The sequence below is a fragment of the Ambystoma mexicanum genome, chromosome 1p (genome assembly GCF_040938575.1).
Source record: "Ambystoma mexicanum isolate Mex_15411 chromosome 1p, UKY_AmexF1_1, whole genome shotgun sequence".
In the NCBI taxonomy this organism is placed as follows: Eukaryota; Metazoa; Chordata; class Amphibia; order Caudata; family Ambystomatidae; genus Ambystoma; species Ambystoma mexicanum.
Window position 1 is genome coordinate 179,200,391 of NC_090921.1, and position 21,176 is coordinate 179,221,566.

The window sequence follows — 21,176 nt, forward strand, 5'->3', positions numbered from 1 at the left end:
TTTGTGACATCACCAACAGATGTTTATAGTTTTAATTTATGAATAATACTTTTCTGGATTTTATTGCTTAGAAATGTAGGGCCTAATTAATGCATTTGTATACTTCTTGTGTCCTTTTATTTATGTGAGTGCGTGTGTCTCTCATTGTACCATTACACCAGCCTCATATCTCCTCTAGTCCAAGCCGTACTGGTCCACTCCACTACTTTAATTGATTCTCACTATACCAAAGTATTTTTCATTGGTCTCTAAAATAGGATGAACTCTCTCAACCCTCGCCCAGGACTGTTCCTGAAAATCTATCTTAGCAGAGAGGCCAAGCAGCCAATAAGACTGCTTCAAACTGAGGCATGTACCGGTAATTAATGCCTGAAATCCAGGCAATCTGGTTGGTTGACTGGCCTTTGCCAGATGTTAATGAATGTGCACTTTGGAAATGAAACCTGAATAGAAGTGACGGTTCACCTATTCTTTCCTATGTTTCCAGGACCCTGAGATTCTGGCCTGGGACCTGAGACAACCGGGAAAAGTGCTCTTCTACATGCTCCGCAGTGTCACCACCAACCAGAGAATGTACTTTGACTTGGAGATGTGAGTCACTTCTATTCTGTTTTGTAGCATATGGGCTATGCACCAAAAAGCCTCTCACTGTAGTTTGTTCTTTATATGGGTGTGGTTGTAAAGTCAAAGGTGTAAGTGAAAGGGAGGGGGCAATTGTCAAAGAGGGATGTTTTAGGATCCTCTTCTAGACGATAAGTGTAGGGAGCACGGAGTGTATTTCTATGTGATTCCAGAATTCATCTTTGGCATCCACCCAAGAGATTGGGGGTAGTATGAGATAATTGGGTATATGTTGTGGTGGTCTATTTAGTGGCTGTACCAGGTGATTTTGTAACATGGTTGCAGGAAAGGGAACAAGGAAGATATGTTTAGGTCAAGCAGAACACTTTAAATCAGATTCCTACACTCCTTGCCAGCCATTGGATGCTTTGCAGCTAAAGAGCATTGTGGGTCCTATTTTCTTTCCTATGGTCAGCTGGCTGACCGCAATCTTCTTGCTGAGTTAGCAGCTCGGTAGTTATGGACTCCGGAGGTTTGCGAAGACCATATTTGAGCGAATGACTATCTCTACTACTGTAGTTTGGAGGTGATATGTTGGGTAAGATTTTCAAATCAATGATAAATCTTGCTGACCTGTGTCAAACCCAGAACTTTTTTGCTTTGACTAGGTAACTATTTTACCTTATCCTTAGGTGAAGGGAAATCTTTTTCCCCCTCTCTCCTAGTCTTTATATGGGTGACCGTTGTATGTATGTACAACTTTTGGGCTTAGGCTGGGTTGCCCCTTAATTTCTCTTTCATGTTCTTGGGTGAACTACATTTACCAAGTAATAAAGAGGGATTTTCTTCCCCTTTACATTTTATATAGTGAGCCAGCACACCCCACCTTATGTGGAGTGCTGGGGGGATACAATGTATCCCCCTTCTTACTTACCTGGTAACATTTTGTTACAATTGCGAGTTTGACATGAATGGCTGGTGGCAGTTGTTTTACCTTTGACTTTTAGTCTTTATTACTCGCAGGCTGTTAATTCAGTCTCGGTAATGCATAGAAGGGCCACCATTTTTCTAAAATGGTCGATTCCTCCTTTTTCCCCCTCTATTTCTTGTGTGCTTGCTGTTTTTGAGGTACTTCCTGCCATTCTAGGCAGGAGCGACCTCAGTGGCTGTTTTGCTTCGGCGGGAATCCAGTGGATTCCCCGCTCAGGCTCCAGCGTGTCTGTAAAGGCAGGAAGCGAGGGAGGAATCCGAAACTCCACAGCCCTTTGTCCTCCACCTTGCCTGAAAGGGAACAACTACCAGTGGGGGTGGCTGTCCTGATTGGACAGCCAGACCGCCCTTTCTGTAAAATGTGGGGAGAGAATGCAGAGGTTGTGCTGTAGTTCCTGGATAATACTCCAAACCTGGAAGTTGTGGACAAGTCGACCACTGGAACCAAAACCGAAGAGGATGATGAAGGAAACAAGGCTGAGACGATTTCCAGCGACTGGAGAGCCTGTTGTGTAACGAGAGCTTGCTGTAGCCCTTCCTTCCAATCGACCTTGGGGTTCCCGAAACGGACAACACCGACCCTGGTGACACCCACTAGACTCAAGAAGACCTGCATTTTGAGCCATCCCACATTGTTCTGCAACCTTGCGGGCTGCAATACCCTGGGACCTCGAGCCATTGTCTTCCAAATTCTGAATGTTACTCAACATTTGTGTGCATCCTGCTGGACCTCCAGAGACGTGAATCTAGTCCGAAAGTCTCCACGCCAGAGTGCTGGCCCTTGCAAACGACGAGAATTCGACCAGACCAGCGATATTCTGTCTTCTTCTGTACTCCTAAAAAGGCACCAAATCCACAGAGCTGCGTCTAACCGTGAAGAAACCCTTGGCTGAAGCCTTCTGTTGATCCCTGCTGAAAAAGCCGATCCAGGGTCCGGTCTTCTGTCCTCCTGACCAGGAATGCAGTGCCTGGGGTTTTGGCTACAGATCCTGAAGTCCTCCTGCTGCAAAATCATCTTCTGTGCTGAGGTACTGTGCTGGCTTGGGTGTTTACTTACCTTGAGTCTCTTGTGATTCCTGTGTAGTTTTGGGGTGTTTTCTGTGATTGGGGGGCCTCTTGTCCCGTTCACTCGGGTCCACTCCTGGAATCCTCCTAGGGTGTCTTCTCTGAGGTCCCTGGACCCTCAACTAACTCTGAAGTAAAATAGTTGTTTGAACAATCTACCTCTTGAACTCTGAACTTGCCTGCAACTGAGCCCTGTCTCACCCTGCCTACAGCTGGCTCCTAGACCTCTAGGGTCCCTCTTCTGCCTCTGAGAGAATTCATGAACTAGAATTTGGAAGGGCTGTATACTTTAAGGTGTCTGCCTTGAAAATTAAAACAAGTGTTGAAATGTTTACTTACTTATAAATGAGTTAGTTGATAACTCTAAACTCTCAGAGTGAATAGTTATAAAAAAAGTTATTTCTTACCTTAGATATGTTCTGCCATTCTGAACATTATATATAGGATTTACTTAACTTTAATAAGTTGTGTGCCTTCTTAAATAAGTATTCTCAAAGTCTTACTTTCCTTAGAAACTGTCTAGCCATTCTAACAGAGTAGATATGTTAACTTGACTGTGAATTGGGTTCCCCTCTTCCCAAAAGTAATGCTGTTGGGTTCACTTTTTTTAATTGTTTGATTTTTATTGGCATTTTCAACTTTATCAAAGATGTAACAGATAACATAAAACCCCAACAACCCCCTAACCCCCCCCCCCCCCCCGCCCCTACTCCGGGTCTGAGTGTTGGTTTCACTTTTATTATTCCTTTTGTCACCAATTAGGTCTCGTTTCCCCCGACTTGCTGTTAGCCTGTCCAGAATAAGTATGCCTAGGTCATACTTCTCTTAAGTTGCTGTTAGCTCCTTACAAAAGTATATAGAGGTTTTGCTTGACTGGAGTATAACTGTTATCCTAAAATAAGTTTGAGTTATTGCTTTCCTTAGTCTGTGAACTGAAAAGCAACTGTAATTGAATATACCATGGTCCAACTGCCCTAGAATAACTGTTATACTGAATCAGTTATAGTTTTGACTGTTCTTAGAATAAGTGTTCCATTATTTAGAAAAGTATATTGTCCAGTTGATTTACTAAGTGATTTCTTGCTAAGTGTCACGATACAACTGCTATGGTCTACTAACCTTGTATTACTGTAAGTAATACAAAGGTAACTTGATTTTGGCTTCCCTAGAACTTCTGTTAGGTGTTCCAAATTAGGTTATATGCTTTGGTCTGTGTACCTGCAAGCATAGTTTTGTGCTTTTATAATATTGGTTATATATAATGTGATGGTACTTCTTTACCCCAAGATCTATCTGGGCCTACTTTTATTTAAAAAAAAAAAAAACACTAATTTTACAACACATAGTGTTTCAGATTTTCTTTGGATCATCTATATATCCAGAGTGTGTTGCCTGTACCAGTTGGACTTTCTGCTACCTGTTCTGCAGTCTTTCCTTGTGCTCAACTGAGAAAGAGGAGGTACAACAATACAAATACACTGACACAATGCGGAGCGTCGCAGAGTGTCCAGTGTGTGTTGCCTCTGTTTCCTGGGGATTCCGGGCGACCTATACATATTCAAATAAAAGCCTGCCGTCCCGCTGCATAGGAGTCGCCCCTGCCAACTTGCTTGCAATTGTCTCGCACCAGAAGCCAAACACGTTTACTGCTCTTGGCGGAAGCCTACCTGTGGGAGACTGCACACACCTAGAGTTGTGAACACCAGCCTGCGTGGCGCTCGGATGGAGTTGTGAATATTAGCATGCCCACACCTGGACGGATCTCTAAACACTAGCCTGCGCCGCATGTAGATAAGTGTGAATGTTGGCATGACCACACCTGGATGGAGTCCTAAACATTGGCCTGCGCCGCGTCTAGACAGGAATGTGAGGACCAACTAGTGCCACACTCAGACATAACTGAGAATGTTAGCATGGTAAAGGTCAGGTAACCCACTAACCAATATAAGCTCAAACTCTGCATACTTATCTCACTCAAAATTCACACAACCATCTCTCGCACAACAAGCCGCCCGCACTTCACAACACCGCAACAACACATAAGCCGGAACAACAGCACACGCGGACTGACTCCGATCTGATACCCGCACCAAAGCTCTGCACCCGGTGTATACCGAGTTGAAGCTGCCAACAGAACACCACTCCTCTCGCTATCCTACTCCCTCTTCACCTTACTAACCCATCCCACCTTTATAGTTTACAGATCCGCCTGAGCGCCTGGGGACCAATTCCGTTGGTGACGGTGCGCGGTACAAATACCTTTAACCTTTAACATTTTAACAATATAGCCAACGGAGCTCCAAAGGGGATTTCCGAAAAAATTGCAAGGTTCGTGCCCATCTGATTACACGCAACAAATCCTCCCAGCGGAGCTACCCCTGAATGCTACCACATCTGTGCCTGGCAGGGTAGGGGCTTGCATGGATATACAAGGACCTGCCACAATGCCATCAAGAGGGTGTGAAGTGGCATCTCTCACTGAGTCAGCCATAGATGGCGCTGAGGATATTGACTCCATGACCCCTAACGGAGACATGGGAGGATGTGACTCTGCCCAAGGGATCGTTCCAGTCTTTAAACCAGCCAGCCAAACGTATAAAAAAAAATAACAGCCCCTAAATTAACATTTGCTGGAAAAAGGTTGTTTCCTACCAAGCGCACTGTCGTTATCTGCCGCCTCACCTTGTAGGAAAACCATTTCCCTACCTACGGGCTGTGCCAGCTCGATTTGGAGGATGCTAACATATTGTCAGGGGCTTGTGCCAACATTGATACAGAACTTATCACACAGAGTGCCCCCTCTAACGGTGCTGGTAATTTTGTTACAAATATTGGGAGTGAGAACAAACAATTCACAAGACCGTAGAGAACGAGGCGCCTCATCTGACAGAGCCAAAGGAGGTGAGGGGTTCAGGTTGAATGGCGGGCGAAGAATTGAGTCCAGTCCTGCTTGCTTCAACTCACTGGGCCTGCCGTTCATCCCTCAAGCTCTCCTCCTCCCTTACCTCCCTCTCCAGCCAGCGCCTCACTGCCTACTTGTCTCCTTTCAACGGCCTGACCCCTCAAATTTCGTATTGGTGCAGGAGGTGAAGATGATGATCCATAATGAGGCCTCCTCTCCTCAGGCGGTACTACCTCATGCATCCTGGAACGCAAATAAGATGCACTCTGCTAGTCACAGCAGGGATAACGCCAGACTTTCCTTGGAAAAGGAGGGAAAAAGGGAGGCCCCAGGCTGTTCCCCTCGGGAGGGAATAAGAGCGTGTAGTGTCTCACACAGGAAAACGCAGGTGTTCCTAACCAATGCTTGTGATAACCTCCCTTCTTATAAGCGCCAACACATTCACAAACCCAACGGTAAAGGGAGGACACAGCAATAATTTGCCTCTAGCGAAGATTAGTCTTCTGACTCAGAGCTCAGCTCTATCAAGGGTGTCGAAGATGGTAGGCCGTGGAAACAAAACAGGGGTGCAAGAGATCCACAAAAGTCAAGGGTGGCTGGCCCAGTCAATCATGACTCCTCAACCTCCCAAGCTATCCTCATGTCAACTATCACTGTTTCCTTAGCCCTGTTCCTGAAACTTTATGAAACAATAAAGGACAATCTACGGGACCAATCCGCATTCACAGCAATAAATTCCAAATGAATCTACATGGAAGCCTTCATGAATACAATCAAGGGAAGCTGGGAAAAGAACATATGAGCCAAAATTCACACATTCAAAGAGGTGCTATTAAATCTCTCAAAAGATAGTCTGAAAGCCACAATCCAAATAAGATGGCCCCAGCACCTCTCAGAACTCAACAAGCTGAAAATTCTCCAAAGAACCAGTGTGAATCCGAGGCAGTTCAATACTCAAACAAGGAGACTATATTGGTGGACCTTACCAGGGATAATGTAAATCCACCCCTAGCAAATCATCCCAAGGGCTATGTCTTCGAAAATATAGTCGGTAACCTCCAGTGTCGGAGGAGGTGTAATTGCTGCAACCTTGGCACAGAGCCAAAACGGGCCCAAGCTCCCACAGAGGAGAACCAAGCGGTCTCGCATGAGGAGTAGTCTGAAGTGGGAAATGATAACACCAAGGCAATAGACCAAGAAATAGAAGATGCACAGCCCACTCCGTTGGAGCCACCAGCTCAAACTTTCTCAATTTTTGGGGAAAAGCCTAAACCAAATGCCCCAGCAAAGACAAAACAACCTCAAAGAAAAAAAACGAAGATTGTAAAAATGTCCAGACGTGTAAAATCAAATGGTCTAAGGGCTTTTTGAGAAACTTAAGACTGGAGGAAAGGGAACCGTTAAAGGATTCAGCTCAAAATAAACAACTAATCACTGATTTAATTAACATAGAATCTGAAACCTCGCTAGATCGGAGATCATGTGAGTTAGAGACAGAGGGAGATGGACGTATCTGGACAAATCTCTATCTCTGAGCCAGATCTGTTGGACCTCTCTGTGTACAATGATGAAGAGTGACTTAAACATTAGTGGGGAGAGAGGAGCTGAGGGGAGTAAAGTCCGGCTATCCCCGCTATTGTTAACCCCAAAAACACAAACACAGATTTCGGACCTGGGGATGAGCCCCAAATTTATACCACTGGTAGGAGAGCAAAGTCGGAAAATAAATATGAAAACGACTCTAAACAAATATCTGGGCCAAACTATAGACCAGTAAGATTTAGAGGTAGCAAGTCGGAAGAAGAGTTCAAAACAGAACCAAATTCGGAACCAGCGCGACGTATGCAAACTCTTCTGACATAGAGGCACCGACTCAAATACAAACACCCAAGTGAAACGCAAAAAAATAAGTGCAGCTGAAACCAGTTGCAATGTCTTGGCACTAGAACATATTCTTATTATAGATGATGGATTAATACTCAATAAGAACAATATCCTCAGTCTCTTCCATCATATCCCAAATCTGACGTTTATCACATCTTGGGACATCACAGTAGTCAAATTCCATACTGAAGAGCAACTGGATTGTGTTAACAAATCCCCTCAAGTATGGCGTGCAATCAAATCCTAGTGGCCACCGATGAATTAAGATCATTAGGTTTCGGAATGCAAGAACTAAAAAAGTCGTACTCAACTTCGAGGAGAGGAGGGGACTGCTCCATAATGAGAGGGAACGAACGCCTCCACTCCGGAAAGACAAATCCCATATTCAAACAAGTCGGACAACAACGTTCAGAGGTGGAGTGGGTAGGGGGAAGCAGACTACTGCTGAGACAACCCCTAAAAATTAACCCTTTAAGTGCCATGGGTATTCCCCCCCCCCCCCCCCCCCCCCCGTGCCAGGGCCTTTTTTGGTGATTTCGGTATGTGGCCATTCAATGCCTTGTCACTTTTTTGTTACATGAGATATCTCAGCAAATTTGGCTCCTTTTTTCCCCACATGTAGGCAGTTGTAACGCCACCCAGGAATCCTAGGTTGCTCTAGGGGAGTGAGAGAAAATAAGCAAAAAGGGCGAAAATTGGGTTTTTTAAAAAAATACCAATAAAGTGATGTACAAAGAAGCCTGTTTATTTCCTTGTAAGAGCTAGGAACAAATGGTTTTCTCTGCTGAATTCCCCAATTTCGTGGCTTTCAAGAACAGGTTATGTTGAAACAAAAAAAAAATATTTTGATGTGGTTTTCAACCGTTTTGTGAGAGGTAGGCGATTTTGGCCATTTTTGCCAATTGGACATGCGTGGACGGAATGGAAGAAAAGGGTAGGAAAGCCGAATTGGAGGACAGAAAGGCATACATTTCTGAAAAGTAGACAAAATTCCAAGTTTAGGAAGGGGTGATTTGCGCAGGTCAGGCAAGAAGTAGGTAGGGGAAAATACCATAGTTTGGGGGAAAAGCGGGAAAATGACTGAAAAAAAGGTGTGCAGTGGACATGGTTGGCCTGGTACGGCAATGGCTTCTATGAATTTTAAGAAAAACAATGTTCTGTACATTCCCCAGACTGTTGCAGTTAGGAAACCACACATTTTTTGTAATGTTTCACAAAACAAGCAATACCACAAGCCAAAAATCTGAGCCATGGTACGCAGGAGTTTTATGCTTACGGCCTGAACAGACATACTTAGCATGTGTAAATCAGGAAAACCAATGTGGTGAGAAAGGGCAAGCATACATTTTTTGAAAGAGCACATGCAGACCTTTTCAGGGGTAGGTGACTTGTGCAGTTTACAAAAGTGTATGCTGTCTAAAAGCAGCGACTAAATGTAGGTCACATTTGGGAAATGAAAGGATTGTGTGACAAAGGGTAGCAGCAAATGGATTGAAATGATATGGAAACCACGCAAACACAACAAATGTCATACCTTCCCGCGTTCCTACAGGTGTTCCGACGAAAACGGTACCTCACATGTGTGGGTGCACCTACCTGGGGGCAAGGTGGAAAGCCAAAAACGCAGCAAACCCCAAGTCGTTTCGGACAGCAGAATTTGAGGAATTTTCTCAAAGTGCACATTATACAGATTTGGGCCTAGGGCGTCCAAGCCACCAAGGAAAACTGGAAACCCCATGCGTTTCCGTAAAGAGCACACCCGTGGGAATCCGCAGAGGTATGATTTGCACAAATCGGCCCAGAATTTATTACCCAGACACCCCCGCAAAGTCCAAAATGTGGGGGGGAAAAACACATTTTCCGCACAATTCACTTGGCTCACCCATCGAAACACGCCGCCAACAACACATGGCCTACCGTCCCGCGTTCCCACAGGTGTCCCGATGAAAACGGTACCTCACATGTGTGGGTGCACCTTCCTGGGGGCAAAGGGGAAAGCCAAAAACCTGCTAACCTCAAGTCGTTTTCGACAGCAGAAAATGTTGAATTTCGCTCAAGCCCACACCATACACGTTTGGGCCTAGGGTTTCCAAGCCACCAAGGAAAACTGGGAACCCCATGCATTTCCAAAAAAAGAGGACACACGTGGGAATCCGCAGAGGGCTGACTTGCGCAAATCGGCCCAGAATTATTTGCCCAGAAGCCCCGGCAAAGTCTGAAATGTGCCGAAAACCCCCCACATTTTTCATTTTGTCGGGGGTTCTGGGTAAACCATTCTGGTCCGCTTTGCGCAAGTTGGCCCTCTTTTTGGTTTCCCACTGGTGCCCTCTTTTCAGAAATGCATGGGGTTCCCAGTTTTCCTTGGTGGCTTGGACACCCTAGGCGCAAATCTGTAGGTTATCTCCCCAAACCCTTTTGTGTTTACCCGTGGGTTAGCCTTTTACCTTTGGGACTAGATTAGTGAACCCACACGTGAGGTACCGTGTTCATCGGGACACCTGTGGGAACGCGGGATGGTATGATATCTGTTGGCAGCGTGTTTCGGTGGGTGAGCCGAGTGAAATGTCTGGAAATTGTGTTTTTTACCCCCAAATTTGGACTTTGCCAGGGGTTCTGGCTAGTAGATTCTGGGCCGATTCGCGCAAGTCAGACCTCTGGATTCCCACGGGTGTCCTCTTTTGGGAAATGCATGGTGGGGTTCCCTGTTTTCCTTGCTGGCTTCGACACCCTAGGCCCAAATCTGTAGGTTGCCCACATGAACAAATTGTGCTGTGAAAAGGATAACTCGCTGGTAACCCCAAGCCTTTCGTCACTGCCTATTTTGTTCATGTGGGCCTAGGGTGTTGTATCCAGCAAGGAAAACGGGGAACCCCATGCATTTCCCAAAAGAGGACACACGTGGGAATCCACAGAGGTCTGATCGGCCCAGAATGTATTAGCCACAATCCCTGGCAAAGACCCACATGGGAGAAGGGTGCCCAAGGCCAGGGATATTACCGCCAACTTTCCTGGAGCCCTGGCTGCCCTGCGTTACAGCTTCTCCCCACCAAGGAGTCTTGGCAATGTGCCAATACCTCCCCGAAGGGAAAAGCTGTAATGCAGCCCAGCCGCAACTCCAGGACAGTTGGAGGTGATGTCCCTGGCCTTGGACATCCATGTACCATGTGGGTGTACCATCCCCTAAGCACAGCAGCAGCTCCAGGGAACCCCAGCAGGATCCCCATTCTTCCCCGGAGGTGACATCTGTAACGTAGCACAGCCAGAGGTGGAGCCTGGGCTTGCAGACGGACAACCCACATGGGAGGGATCCGCTCCCAGGGAAACACCAATGTTCTGGGGGCAATTGGTGGCTTGCCCCTGCAATTGTGTGCCAGCCCACCAACATATCTGCCCAGACAGCCCATTCCCACCAACAATCCAGCCCCAGTCTCACCCACCCCACTGACAGTGGGCCTGAACCATAGAATAATAAAAAAACAGTACTCACATAATGTTCCACTGCTCACGTAGAAAAAGCTGTAAACAAAACAAAAAACGTGTTACCTACGGTCACACCAGCAAAATGTAGCCCTCCCTGGGGGCAGATAAGAGGGGGGGGCTGTCCTGCACTCCTCCCTGGCCTCGGGGGTCCCTTCCTCGGAGCAGATATCTGGTCCCAGGGAGGGCTGCATGACATGGCACCCACTCCATTGCGGATGGGGGGTGGAGGGGTCAACGCTACATCCCATTAGAAAATGCCCCGTCCCTTTGGGGTGCCCCACAGCGCCCTCTAAAATGCATTCCACCATTTTCACTTTTTTCCTTTGGTAACCCAACTCCCCTTGGCGCATAGGGGCACATTGGTGTGCCAATCTGGCCCCGAGCATGCCCCACCCTTACTGCCCCATCCACTGGGGGGCCTGTCCCACAATTTTGGGGGCCCTCTCCCCCCTCACCCCAAATGGGTGGTGGGGGCACCTCATGCAGGCCTCCCTCGGTCTCCTACAAACGGATGTGTGAGGTGCACCCCCCCTCCATTTGGAGTGGGGGGAGAGGGCCCCCAAAAATGGTGGGACAGGCCCCTCAGGAGGTGGGACAGTAAGGTTTGGGCACCCCGGGGCCAGGTTGGCACATCAATGTCATGCAGCCCTCCCTGGGACCAGCTATCTGCTCCTAGGAACAGAGGTCTGAGCCCAGGGAGGAGTGCAGGACAGCCCCCCCCTTATCTGCCCCCGCGGAGAGCTACATGAGATGTGCCGCCCCTCCAATTGGGGTGGGGGTGGAGAGGTGCACCCCCCTTCACATTAGAAAATTCCCCAGTGGTGTAGCGGGCCCCTCGGCCCCAGCTAAAGGGCAGCCTGGCATTTTGAATTATTTTCTTTTTCTACTAAACTTGCCTTGGCGCAGAGGGGCACATTGGTGTGCCAATCTGACCCCAGGGTACCCAAACCATACTGCCCCACCCACTGGGGGGGCCTGACCCACCATTTTTGGGGGCCTTCACCACCCTCACCCCAAATGGGTGGCGGGGGCACCTCATGCAGGCCTCCCTGGGCCTCCTACAAACGGCTGCGTGAGGTACACCCCCCCTCCATTTGGGGCGGGGGGAGAGCCCCAGAAATTGTGGGACAGGCCCCCCAGTGGGTGGGACAGTAAGGCTTGGGCACCCCGGCACCAGATTGGCTCACCAATGTACCCCTCTGCGCCAAGGCAAGTTTCGTAAACAAAGAAAAAAATGGAAAATGGTACACTACACTTCAGGGCGGGCTGAGGGGCACCCTAAACCGCCAGGTAATTTTCTAATGTAATGGGGGGTGACCCTCCCACACCAAATACAGGGGGGGCATCTCATTCAGCCCTCCCTGGGGGCAGATGCCCCTTCCTAGGAGCAGATATCTGCCCCCAGGGAGTGCTACAAGGGGTTCCCCCATTTCCCCTTGGGGTGAAGGGGGGAGGGCCACCCCCTTTTCTATAAAATATAGCCCTGGTGGCTAGTGGCAACCCCACTCCCACCCAAAATTCCCTTTAGTTTTTTTTGTTTACGTTTTTATTTTTTTTATTTTGCCTCCTTCCCTGGGGGCAGATGATCAGCCCCCAGGAACATATGTTCCACCATGCTTTGGGGGCCGGGGGCGGCACCCACCTCCCCCCCAAATTCAAAGACATCCCTGGTGCCTAGTGGGCATTGCTGCCCGCGCAACGAGTGCCCTGCGCCCAATCCGCGGGCAGCAATGCTGTCACAAAGGGTGTCATTGGAAAGGGGAGAGTCTCCCCTTTCCAATGACACCATTTCCGAAAAAAATCACTGGTGGCTAGGGCACCCAAATCCCTTCCCCTTCCCATCACGTTTTTGTTTTTGTTTTTTGGCTTTTTAAAAAAAAAATGTATGCCCCCACCCTTGGGGGCAGATGGTCACCTGTCTGCCCCCAGGGGTCATTATATATGTGCCCCCATGCTTTGGGAGCTGGGGGGGCGAGGGCTGCTTACTGTAAGCAGCCCCCCTCCCCCCACGTCAAACGTTTCCCTGGTGTCTAGTGGGCATTGCTGCCCATACATCGAGCACTCTGCACCCGATCCTCGGGCAGCAATGCTGTCACACAGGGTGTTGTTGGAAAGGGGAGAATCTCCCCTTTCCAACGGCACCTCCCTCGATCTCCGGCTTGAAATACAGCTGCAGATCGAGGGGGAGAAAGGTAAAGACTCGCCTTCTATTTTCACCTCAGCAGCCCGAAATGGCTTCTGCTGTGAATTTACTTTGTTTCACGCCAACGTGCTTTACGCATGCCGATGTGAAACTGAAGGTAATCCAGCCCCCTGGCAGTGAGGGTGGACCTCCACCTCACATAGCCCGGGGGTTGGATTACAGTTTTGAGCGATCCCTGCTTTGTAGGGATCGCTCAAAACAAGGTGCTAAAAAGGACGAGCTATCTCGTCCTTGGCACTGTGCATGCAATTCCAAGGACGAGATACCTCGCCCACGGCATTTAAGGGGTTAATATGAATTTAGCGAGTGGGGTTAGGAGTACCTTCTGTGAAACAAAAACAAAAAAAGAGGAAGGAAGTAAAACTGAAGATTACTCCTGGGATTGGCTCGCAAAAAGTTTTGCCTCAAGATCTGGGAAATGGCGCCCTGGGAAGAACCAAAAAGAAAATATCCAAATAAAATCTTGGAACTCGAGAGGATTCAAACATCTTTTTAATAACTACCGTTGGAACTGGGAAAGATCAGACTCTGTCTGCAAGAGACGTGGCTGAGGGAAAAACCCTTGATTTTTGGGTTTTCTGTATGCCTCAATTCGGCCATAAAAGGAACGAAAGGCCGCCCGAAATCCGGTCTATTTTTTTTAGTTTTTTTTTTATTTGTTTGTATTATTTTCAACAAGAAAAAACACCACATAAACAGATTGTAATCACAGTAAGATGACTTAACAGCGAGTGCATAACATGTGACATTAAAGTCGATAGTAAGTCCTTTGAAGGGGGAGGAGGTTAGGCCTTCTGTGTCGTGTGGCGGTGCGGGCATATCCAGGCTCTGCTCGGTTCCTGATTGTATTCCTGTTCCTCCCACTTCCCCCATATCTTGAGGAACTTCCGGGGGCACCCCCTTGCTGTGTAGATGAGTCTTTCTAGGGAGGCGCACCTGTCCATTTCATTGGTCCATCAGTCAATACCTATCCTGTCTGCAGATCCCCGGGTGCTGAAATCCGGTCTATTAACCATCATAAGAAACGATCTTGATTGGCGACGAGGAACACGTTCAGCCTTCTTACACTATGGTTTTGTCTCATTGAACATCTTAGATGAAATCACCTCTTTCAGAATAGTGAAGACTGAGAAAAGTGACCACGACATCATAGAGAAAGATTGGAACTAAACTGTACAAATAAAACCTGGAATGAAAATCTGATGGATAGAAGTTGAACCCGGTAGAAACGGACTGTGGATCAGACGAAATGACATTATTACATTGAGAAGCAACCTAACGATCCTCATCAAATCTGATTTAAGCGGGGTTAAATATACACCGCTCCTTAATACCTACATGGAAAAGAGATCATCCACAAGAAAACTGCACTACATACAAATGCATAAATACGATCCTATACTAGTGGCCTCAAAGAAATATGATCCCATACTAGTGGCACAAAGAAAAGAACTTACAAAAGATCTAAAAGCCATGAGAGATCTTCCATAGCAGACACAAGTGGAACTGATGAGAAAACGAAGACAAAGATACCGTAACTGGTTGAAAGTTTATAAATTCACTCGTACCCAGAACGATAGAGAATTAATTCTACAATTGGTGCTAGGGAAGAACTCTAGAAACCTCTGGGATATTATAAATAACCTAGGTTCACAGGAGAAAGCACTTCAATGCAAGCCAATTTCTTGAGCAGTCTGGGCTTTCCACTACACTCAACTTTTCAGCTCATCAGGTACCCACAACATAAGCGAAGTAGTCGTCAGCGGTACGACATGGAATCTGCAAATAGAGATGAGCTGCTCGACCTTATATAAAACGCAAGTGCCTCACGAGCGTCTGGTCCGGAGGGTCTCTCAAACTACATATTGAAAGCAGGCCCGGAACACTGGGCAGACCTCTGTCTTGCCTTATTTAAAAATATTTTGAAGAGGGCAAAGATGCCCCCTCACCCAGCCCCCCACCCGCCACCTCTCCTGGAAATGTGCAATTTTGGTTCTGATCTTTAAGGAGGGGTAGCTCCTGGATCCTACTAACTACTGGCCAATCGCCTTACTGGAGGTTTTGGGGAAACTTTTTGTGGCGAGGTTACTGAAACATCTGAAAAACTGGGCACTAAAATCCAGCAATTTCAATAAGACAGATCGAATTTGTTAAAGGAGTAGGATGTAATGTTAATCTATTACTTTTCAATGCCTTAAAAATCTGAGCGTTGAAAACAGGACTGCCACTATATCTAGCCTTTTTTGATTTAAAACGGGCCTTTGACATTGTGAATCGGAACTTTCTATGGAAAAAAAAGAGAGCCTGGAAGTGCCCAAAAGAGCTTTTATCACCAACAATAGCTCTACATACGGGCACAAAGATCCAAATAAGGCTAGAGACGCCGGCCACTTATCTCCAAAGATTGCAACACACAAAGGACTGAAGCATGGTTGTTCGTTGGCTCCGGCCCTCTTCGGTCTTTATATTTCAGACTTGAAACATGTTTTAAATACATCCCAAACCTGCCCTACGAGAATAAATGGCACTCTCTTGGGCTGGATGATCTACACGAATGATCTAGACCTCATGGCCCAAACACTGTTAGGCCTACAAAGAAGTTTGGAAATCTTACAGAAATATACAGACCAAAACGACCTAAATATCAACATTGGGAAATCAAATTTTAGTGCTACAAAACCTCAAAGAAATGAGCTGTTCTGCTGGTGCTTGGAAAAGGAGCTGAAGCAAGTAGTGAGGGTTAAGAAATACCTTGGTATGCTAATCAACTCTTATAGAGACGATAATCCCTGGACCATGGATTTACAGAGAGAAACAAAGAGTCTGAGGGCGCAAGCCCGAACAATCAATAGGAAGTACAGGAAATTCTCTTTACTGCCAACCATATTATTTTATGAGCAGAAGGTTTTTCCGGTTCTGACCTATGGTGCAGAGACGGCCCTCACTACATCCTGGGAGGCATGGGACCTATTGGGTCACTTCTGTAAAAAGATCCTGAGCCTACCCAATTCGTTACCCATCGCGGCGATCAGGTGGGAGTTGGGCTTTGTCTCCGTGTATGGGAGGGTCATGTGGAACTCCCTCAGCCTCTACCGGAAAATAATTATGGAAGACAGCCCGGCACAATTTGAGATCTTCAAAGAAAAGCCAGGATTTACCCAGGATGAGGTAATTGTTAGTCCAGAAACGACCCTATAGATTGTATGGCATGTATATTATATTTGCCGGAAACCAATCGCATCATGAAAGATCCTTTTTTTTCAAACTGCAAACAAATACTAACCACCATTGAGTCATGCGATCAATAGCTAAAGATCAATCCGGGAAAAGTGAACAAAAAACTGTGGTGTGCAGATTGGGACTGTACGGAATGTTTAATAGGAACCACCAAACTGAGCTCATTGTCTAAAACCAACAGCAGATTTCAGAACATAGTGCCCAGATATTTGTCAAAATTCCCTAGCTTGGCTCAGAGAAACTTATTCCTCAGATTCAGGATGAACATTTTACACACCAAAAGTACTCTTTGCAAGGGGTCAAGAGCGGGTCTTGGACCCTTTTTGTAGATTCTGTAAAAAGCATACAGAAAATCTACATCACCTGCTTCTGGATTGCACGTCGCTCAGAACATTGAGTTCAAGACACTTTGGAGAACTACTTACGAACGCCCGGTGGGTAGGTTTGCAGGAGTGGTGTGAACGTTTCTACTGTGGAAATGATTTTAAACTAATCTTTGCATTATCAAACTTTTTAAGGGACATTTTACCGGATTTGAACTAAATGTGAGAGGAGTATGCAAGGATAGACTAACCAAATAGGAGGCGACTGATGGCAGAGAAGAATTTTAAAGAGAAGGACTATACAATAGAAGTATGTGTTCCTTTTTTTGTATTTTTCTTGCCTTCCTGCTCTTGTGTAGTGTACACTTTTTGGATTTCATCCTACCCATCGCCTGTACTCCGCCCCCTTGTTTTTCCTGTTATTTTATTTATTTTTAACAAATTTCTTTTCTTTTTTCCTCTTTTTCTGTTTTGTTTTTCTCTGTATCGTGTCGGAAATCTTTGGTAAAAGTTTGTAATAATAAACTATGTACCAATACAAAAAAAAATCCACCCCAGGTACTGATTTTGGAAATCCATTTTAACAAGCCCTTCATTTTCACTCACCATCACTCTGACAGTGTGTGAGCCAGTTTCGTAACTTTAGCCCTTGAAATCTTGTGGGTCGTCTCCTATCTGGTAAACCAGCTACAAATCATAACCATGTCGAAAGTAGGCCGGGGTCATGTTGTGGAAACAGAGAAATTGACATGAGGCCGGGAAGCCCAAATGGAAACGCACCAACACAGGTTACAAAGGACCATATAAAGCGCTTTATTTCAAAGTTACAAAGTTACCAAGTTATCAAGGTCAATTGACATGCGAATAGCTATTCGGCTCTCTGACTCACACACGAACCTCCAACGATAAGGTTTTGCATCGAAAGTGGGAGAGACCGATCATCGGGATGCTTGGGTTTTTATACATTTAGTACTGCATTGGCCAGCCCTCTTACAAGTTAACCATTTCTGGAACCATGGCTAGGGTTCGTAGCCAGGTCGAACATGCAATCTCCATATATTAGATCGGTTCCGCTGATACAGTTACATATTTACACCTAGGTTAAACAGAGGACAGGGTCTTAGTTCATGACCCTAACAAGGAGCCTGCGGACATATTATTCATTCACGTGTGCGGAGGTCACCATGGCCGAAGTCTTACTCGCAATGTCATTCGGCCTCCATTTTGTGATTCAGGGTGACTTCCACACTGCAAGAATACCTAAAATGGCGGCTAGATCCAAGATGGCAGCTTACACAATACATTAAGGTCAAGACCTTGCCGCGGAACCTATGTTCACAATATTCTTTAGACAGCTTGGCGTAGGCCAACATACATTTAAACAATGCGATTGGGGTCACAATGTTATATCGATTTCCACAGACCCTCCTTTTGGCCTATGCCAAGTGCTAAAACATAGTTTTCTAATACTTTTGAAAATACTTGAAGGCATTATCATCCATAGGTTCCGCATCATTGTCTGAAATATCAATAGCCATAAGGTCGTTCGTAAGAACTTCTTGCAACATGAACTCTTTAGATGCTGTCTTCGGAGTGTATATCTTACGCCCTATTGCGCTCATTACCTGGGCACAACATTCCCCCATCATTCCGCATATACTCGGGAGGCATTGAAAACAACAGCAAAGAAATAACAGAGTCCCTAAAATACCTAAAATGACAGAAAGCACCTTCCACCCCCAAGATCGCAGAGAATCCCATAACCAGGTACTAAGGCTCCAGTCTCCTACAGGGATATGGACTTCAGAACTAAGAGTGTGTAAATTCTGAATTGCTTTAAATATTGTTGGTGAAGAATCTGGTACGAAAACGCAACAAGCGGACCCCACTAATTTACATACTCCACCTCGTTCGGCTAAAATGACATCTAATGCCATTCGATTTTGCAGTGCTACCAATCTTATCGCCTTTTGCTCTAAGGTCATATTGTAAAGTATGTCCGTGGTCCGGTTGATCGTTTTCTCCAATACCCTCGCTAATCCCCTAATGTTTTCTGAATTTGCTATTTGTCCCCAAAAGGGGACTACTGATTTGGCTATATCCCCGAACACTTGTCCGGGGGTATCTCCATCACTATCTCGTCGCGGGCGAGCCTTGGATACCCTCTAAGGTACTGGCTATAAATACACCTGGTAACAATATCCCTAAATAACAAGTCCCCTGCCAATCCTTGGGCAACCAGGGAAAAGCTAAACTACCACAAACAAAATAAACGGGTCCCCCTACATACAAAGGCCTATTTTCCCCAGTCAAATTTACAATATGTATACAAGGCTCAAAATCTCCCATTGGCCTAGTGCCATTTCTTTGTACACAGAAAGGGACAGAATCAGGATTGTGATTTACAGAATAAGAAGGAGGCATGGCATCCTTATTGCCTATCGGAGCCATCTTGAAAGAAACTAGATTTTGGAAAGGAAAGGAAAGTTTATCAGACGGCCTAATAGAAGCGATATTAGGTCTACTCCTATTTGCGAAAAGCGAGCATCCCAGGGGAGTCAATTCACGTCTCTCAAATTCATTCAAATTAGTGCCATCGAAGTTCCCTGAGATGCTATCATTCCATCGGCCGAAGAAGAGTGCTCTAAGAGAGGCATAGCAGGAAGTCGTTAGAGGTAAGGGATGTATATACCATCCCAGTCCCTTGTTCCCATGTTGTGGCAAATGCGTGCAAATCCAACAATTACTCTTATTAAAAATAGCATGCGTAGCATTCATCACTATCATCAGAGTGTTGTTATGATATTTCTGTCTATGCCGAGAGTCCCTAGGGGACAGAGTGTGAAGGTGTACAGAGGGAGTCAAAACAGTTGGTACAATTTCGGTCGGTAGCAGAGGCTTCAAAGGATAAATCTCTTCAAAGTACCAAAGTCCCACGGCAGCAGTTGCAAAACTAACAGTAATCAAAACAAGAACACAACAGTACGTTTTCAGGGCCCAGGCACATTGTCCATTGTTCGAACTGGTCATCTCCTTATCTAATAGTTCAATACGAGGAGCAGCGGTGAAGGCGGCAGGCATCGTGGTTATCCCGATCGACGGCCCCAATGTTCGTTGCTGGCGGCACTTCGGCCGCGCGACTTCTTAGTCCTTCCCAACCCTAGCCAACAGAACCCTCCTTTTCTGTGTTCCAAAAAAAGGGAAAGACAATAGTATTCCAATCACTCCTTTTTCTTCCAGATGCACGATACTCGTGCAGCGATTTTATTTTCGTGGTCGAAGGTTGTACCTGATGGTACCCAAGTTTTCCGAATCCAAAAGCAAAGTGTCGTCGCTCCCTGAGGGGAGCGTCACGTCGGTGGCGACAGAAGTCGCAGAACTTGAAACCAGAGTTTCCGGAAGTGATTGATCAAGGGAGTGCGGAGACAAAATGGACGGCTCCCCGAGCTCCTCAGGCTCAGAGAACTTCTCCGACGCACTCACAACGCTGCTTGCTACTCAGAGATCAGAAAGTGTAGCATCAGCAAGGGGTTCTGTTTCTTCTGTAACTTGTGGCGTCGGGTGAGGGACCTTCTTGATGTGTGTTGCATGTATCCAGTTCTTCTTTCCTGCCACCCGCACTGCCGTCCTGGTGACCAATAAAACCTGGTAGGGTCCCCGCCAGCGAGGCGCGAGACAGGAAGACCTTTCGTAGGCCTTTACCAGGATCCAGCTGCCGGGCAATATATCGTGTCCTGGGCCCGTAAACCGTACAGGTAAGGCGGCCTTCACCTGGTGGTAGATGAAATACAGGTTTTTAGTCAATTGATTACAATAATCTACAAGCAATACATTCTCCACATCCCTCAGGGCTTTAGGTTTAGGGAGGCCCCAAATATTAGCAGGCCTTCCCATTACTACCTCAAACGGAGAAAGCCCAGTTCTAGTCTGGGGTGTGGTGCGCATAGCTAACAATACAATAGGTAAAGCATCTGGCCATTTTAATTTAGTCTCAGCACATGTTTTTGCAAGTTTGTTTTTCAAAATACCGTTGTGTCTTTCTACCAACCCCGCACTTTGAGGGTGCCTAGCTGAATGAAAACGTTTCTCGATCCCTAAGGCAACACATATTTGCAATATTACAGCTGCGATGAAATGTGGGCCGTTATCCGACCAGATTATCCTCGGGAGCCCAAATCGAGGAAAATATTCTTTCACCAAGATCTTTGCGGTGGTCATGGCGGTAGCATCTTTGGCAGGGAAAGCCTCGACCCACTTGCTAAAAGCATAAATGATAACAAGAACATATTTCAAGTTATTACAACGTTCCATTTCAATGAAATCAAGGTGAATGGTTTCAAAGGGGACAGAGGGGGGCCCGAAACTTCCCCTTGGAGTCACTGTCCCTTTACCCACATTGTGCTGCAGGCAAATCATACAATTCTGTACATATTTTTTTGCAGTTTCCAAAATTTTGTCATTCACCCAAACCTGCTGTAATATCTTTGCAATTTGCTGGGCACACACATGTGTTGGACCATGTGCCATTGTG

General features: G+C 46.3%; 1 protein-coding gene across 1 annotated transcript in view; it reads left to right on the top strand.

Moving 5' to 3' along the window:
- Nucleotides 1-21,176, top strand: part of WRAP53 (WD repeat containing antisense to TP53) — a 322,488-nt gene that overhangs the window by 173,341 nt on the left and 127,971 nt on the right. The window contains exon 9 of the mRNA XM_069646235.1: nucleotides 488-591. Coding sequence (XP_069502336.1) covers nucleotides 488-591 — 104 coding nt within the window. The remainder of the gene's footprint in view (nucleotides 1-487; nucleotides 592-21,176) is intronic.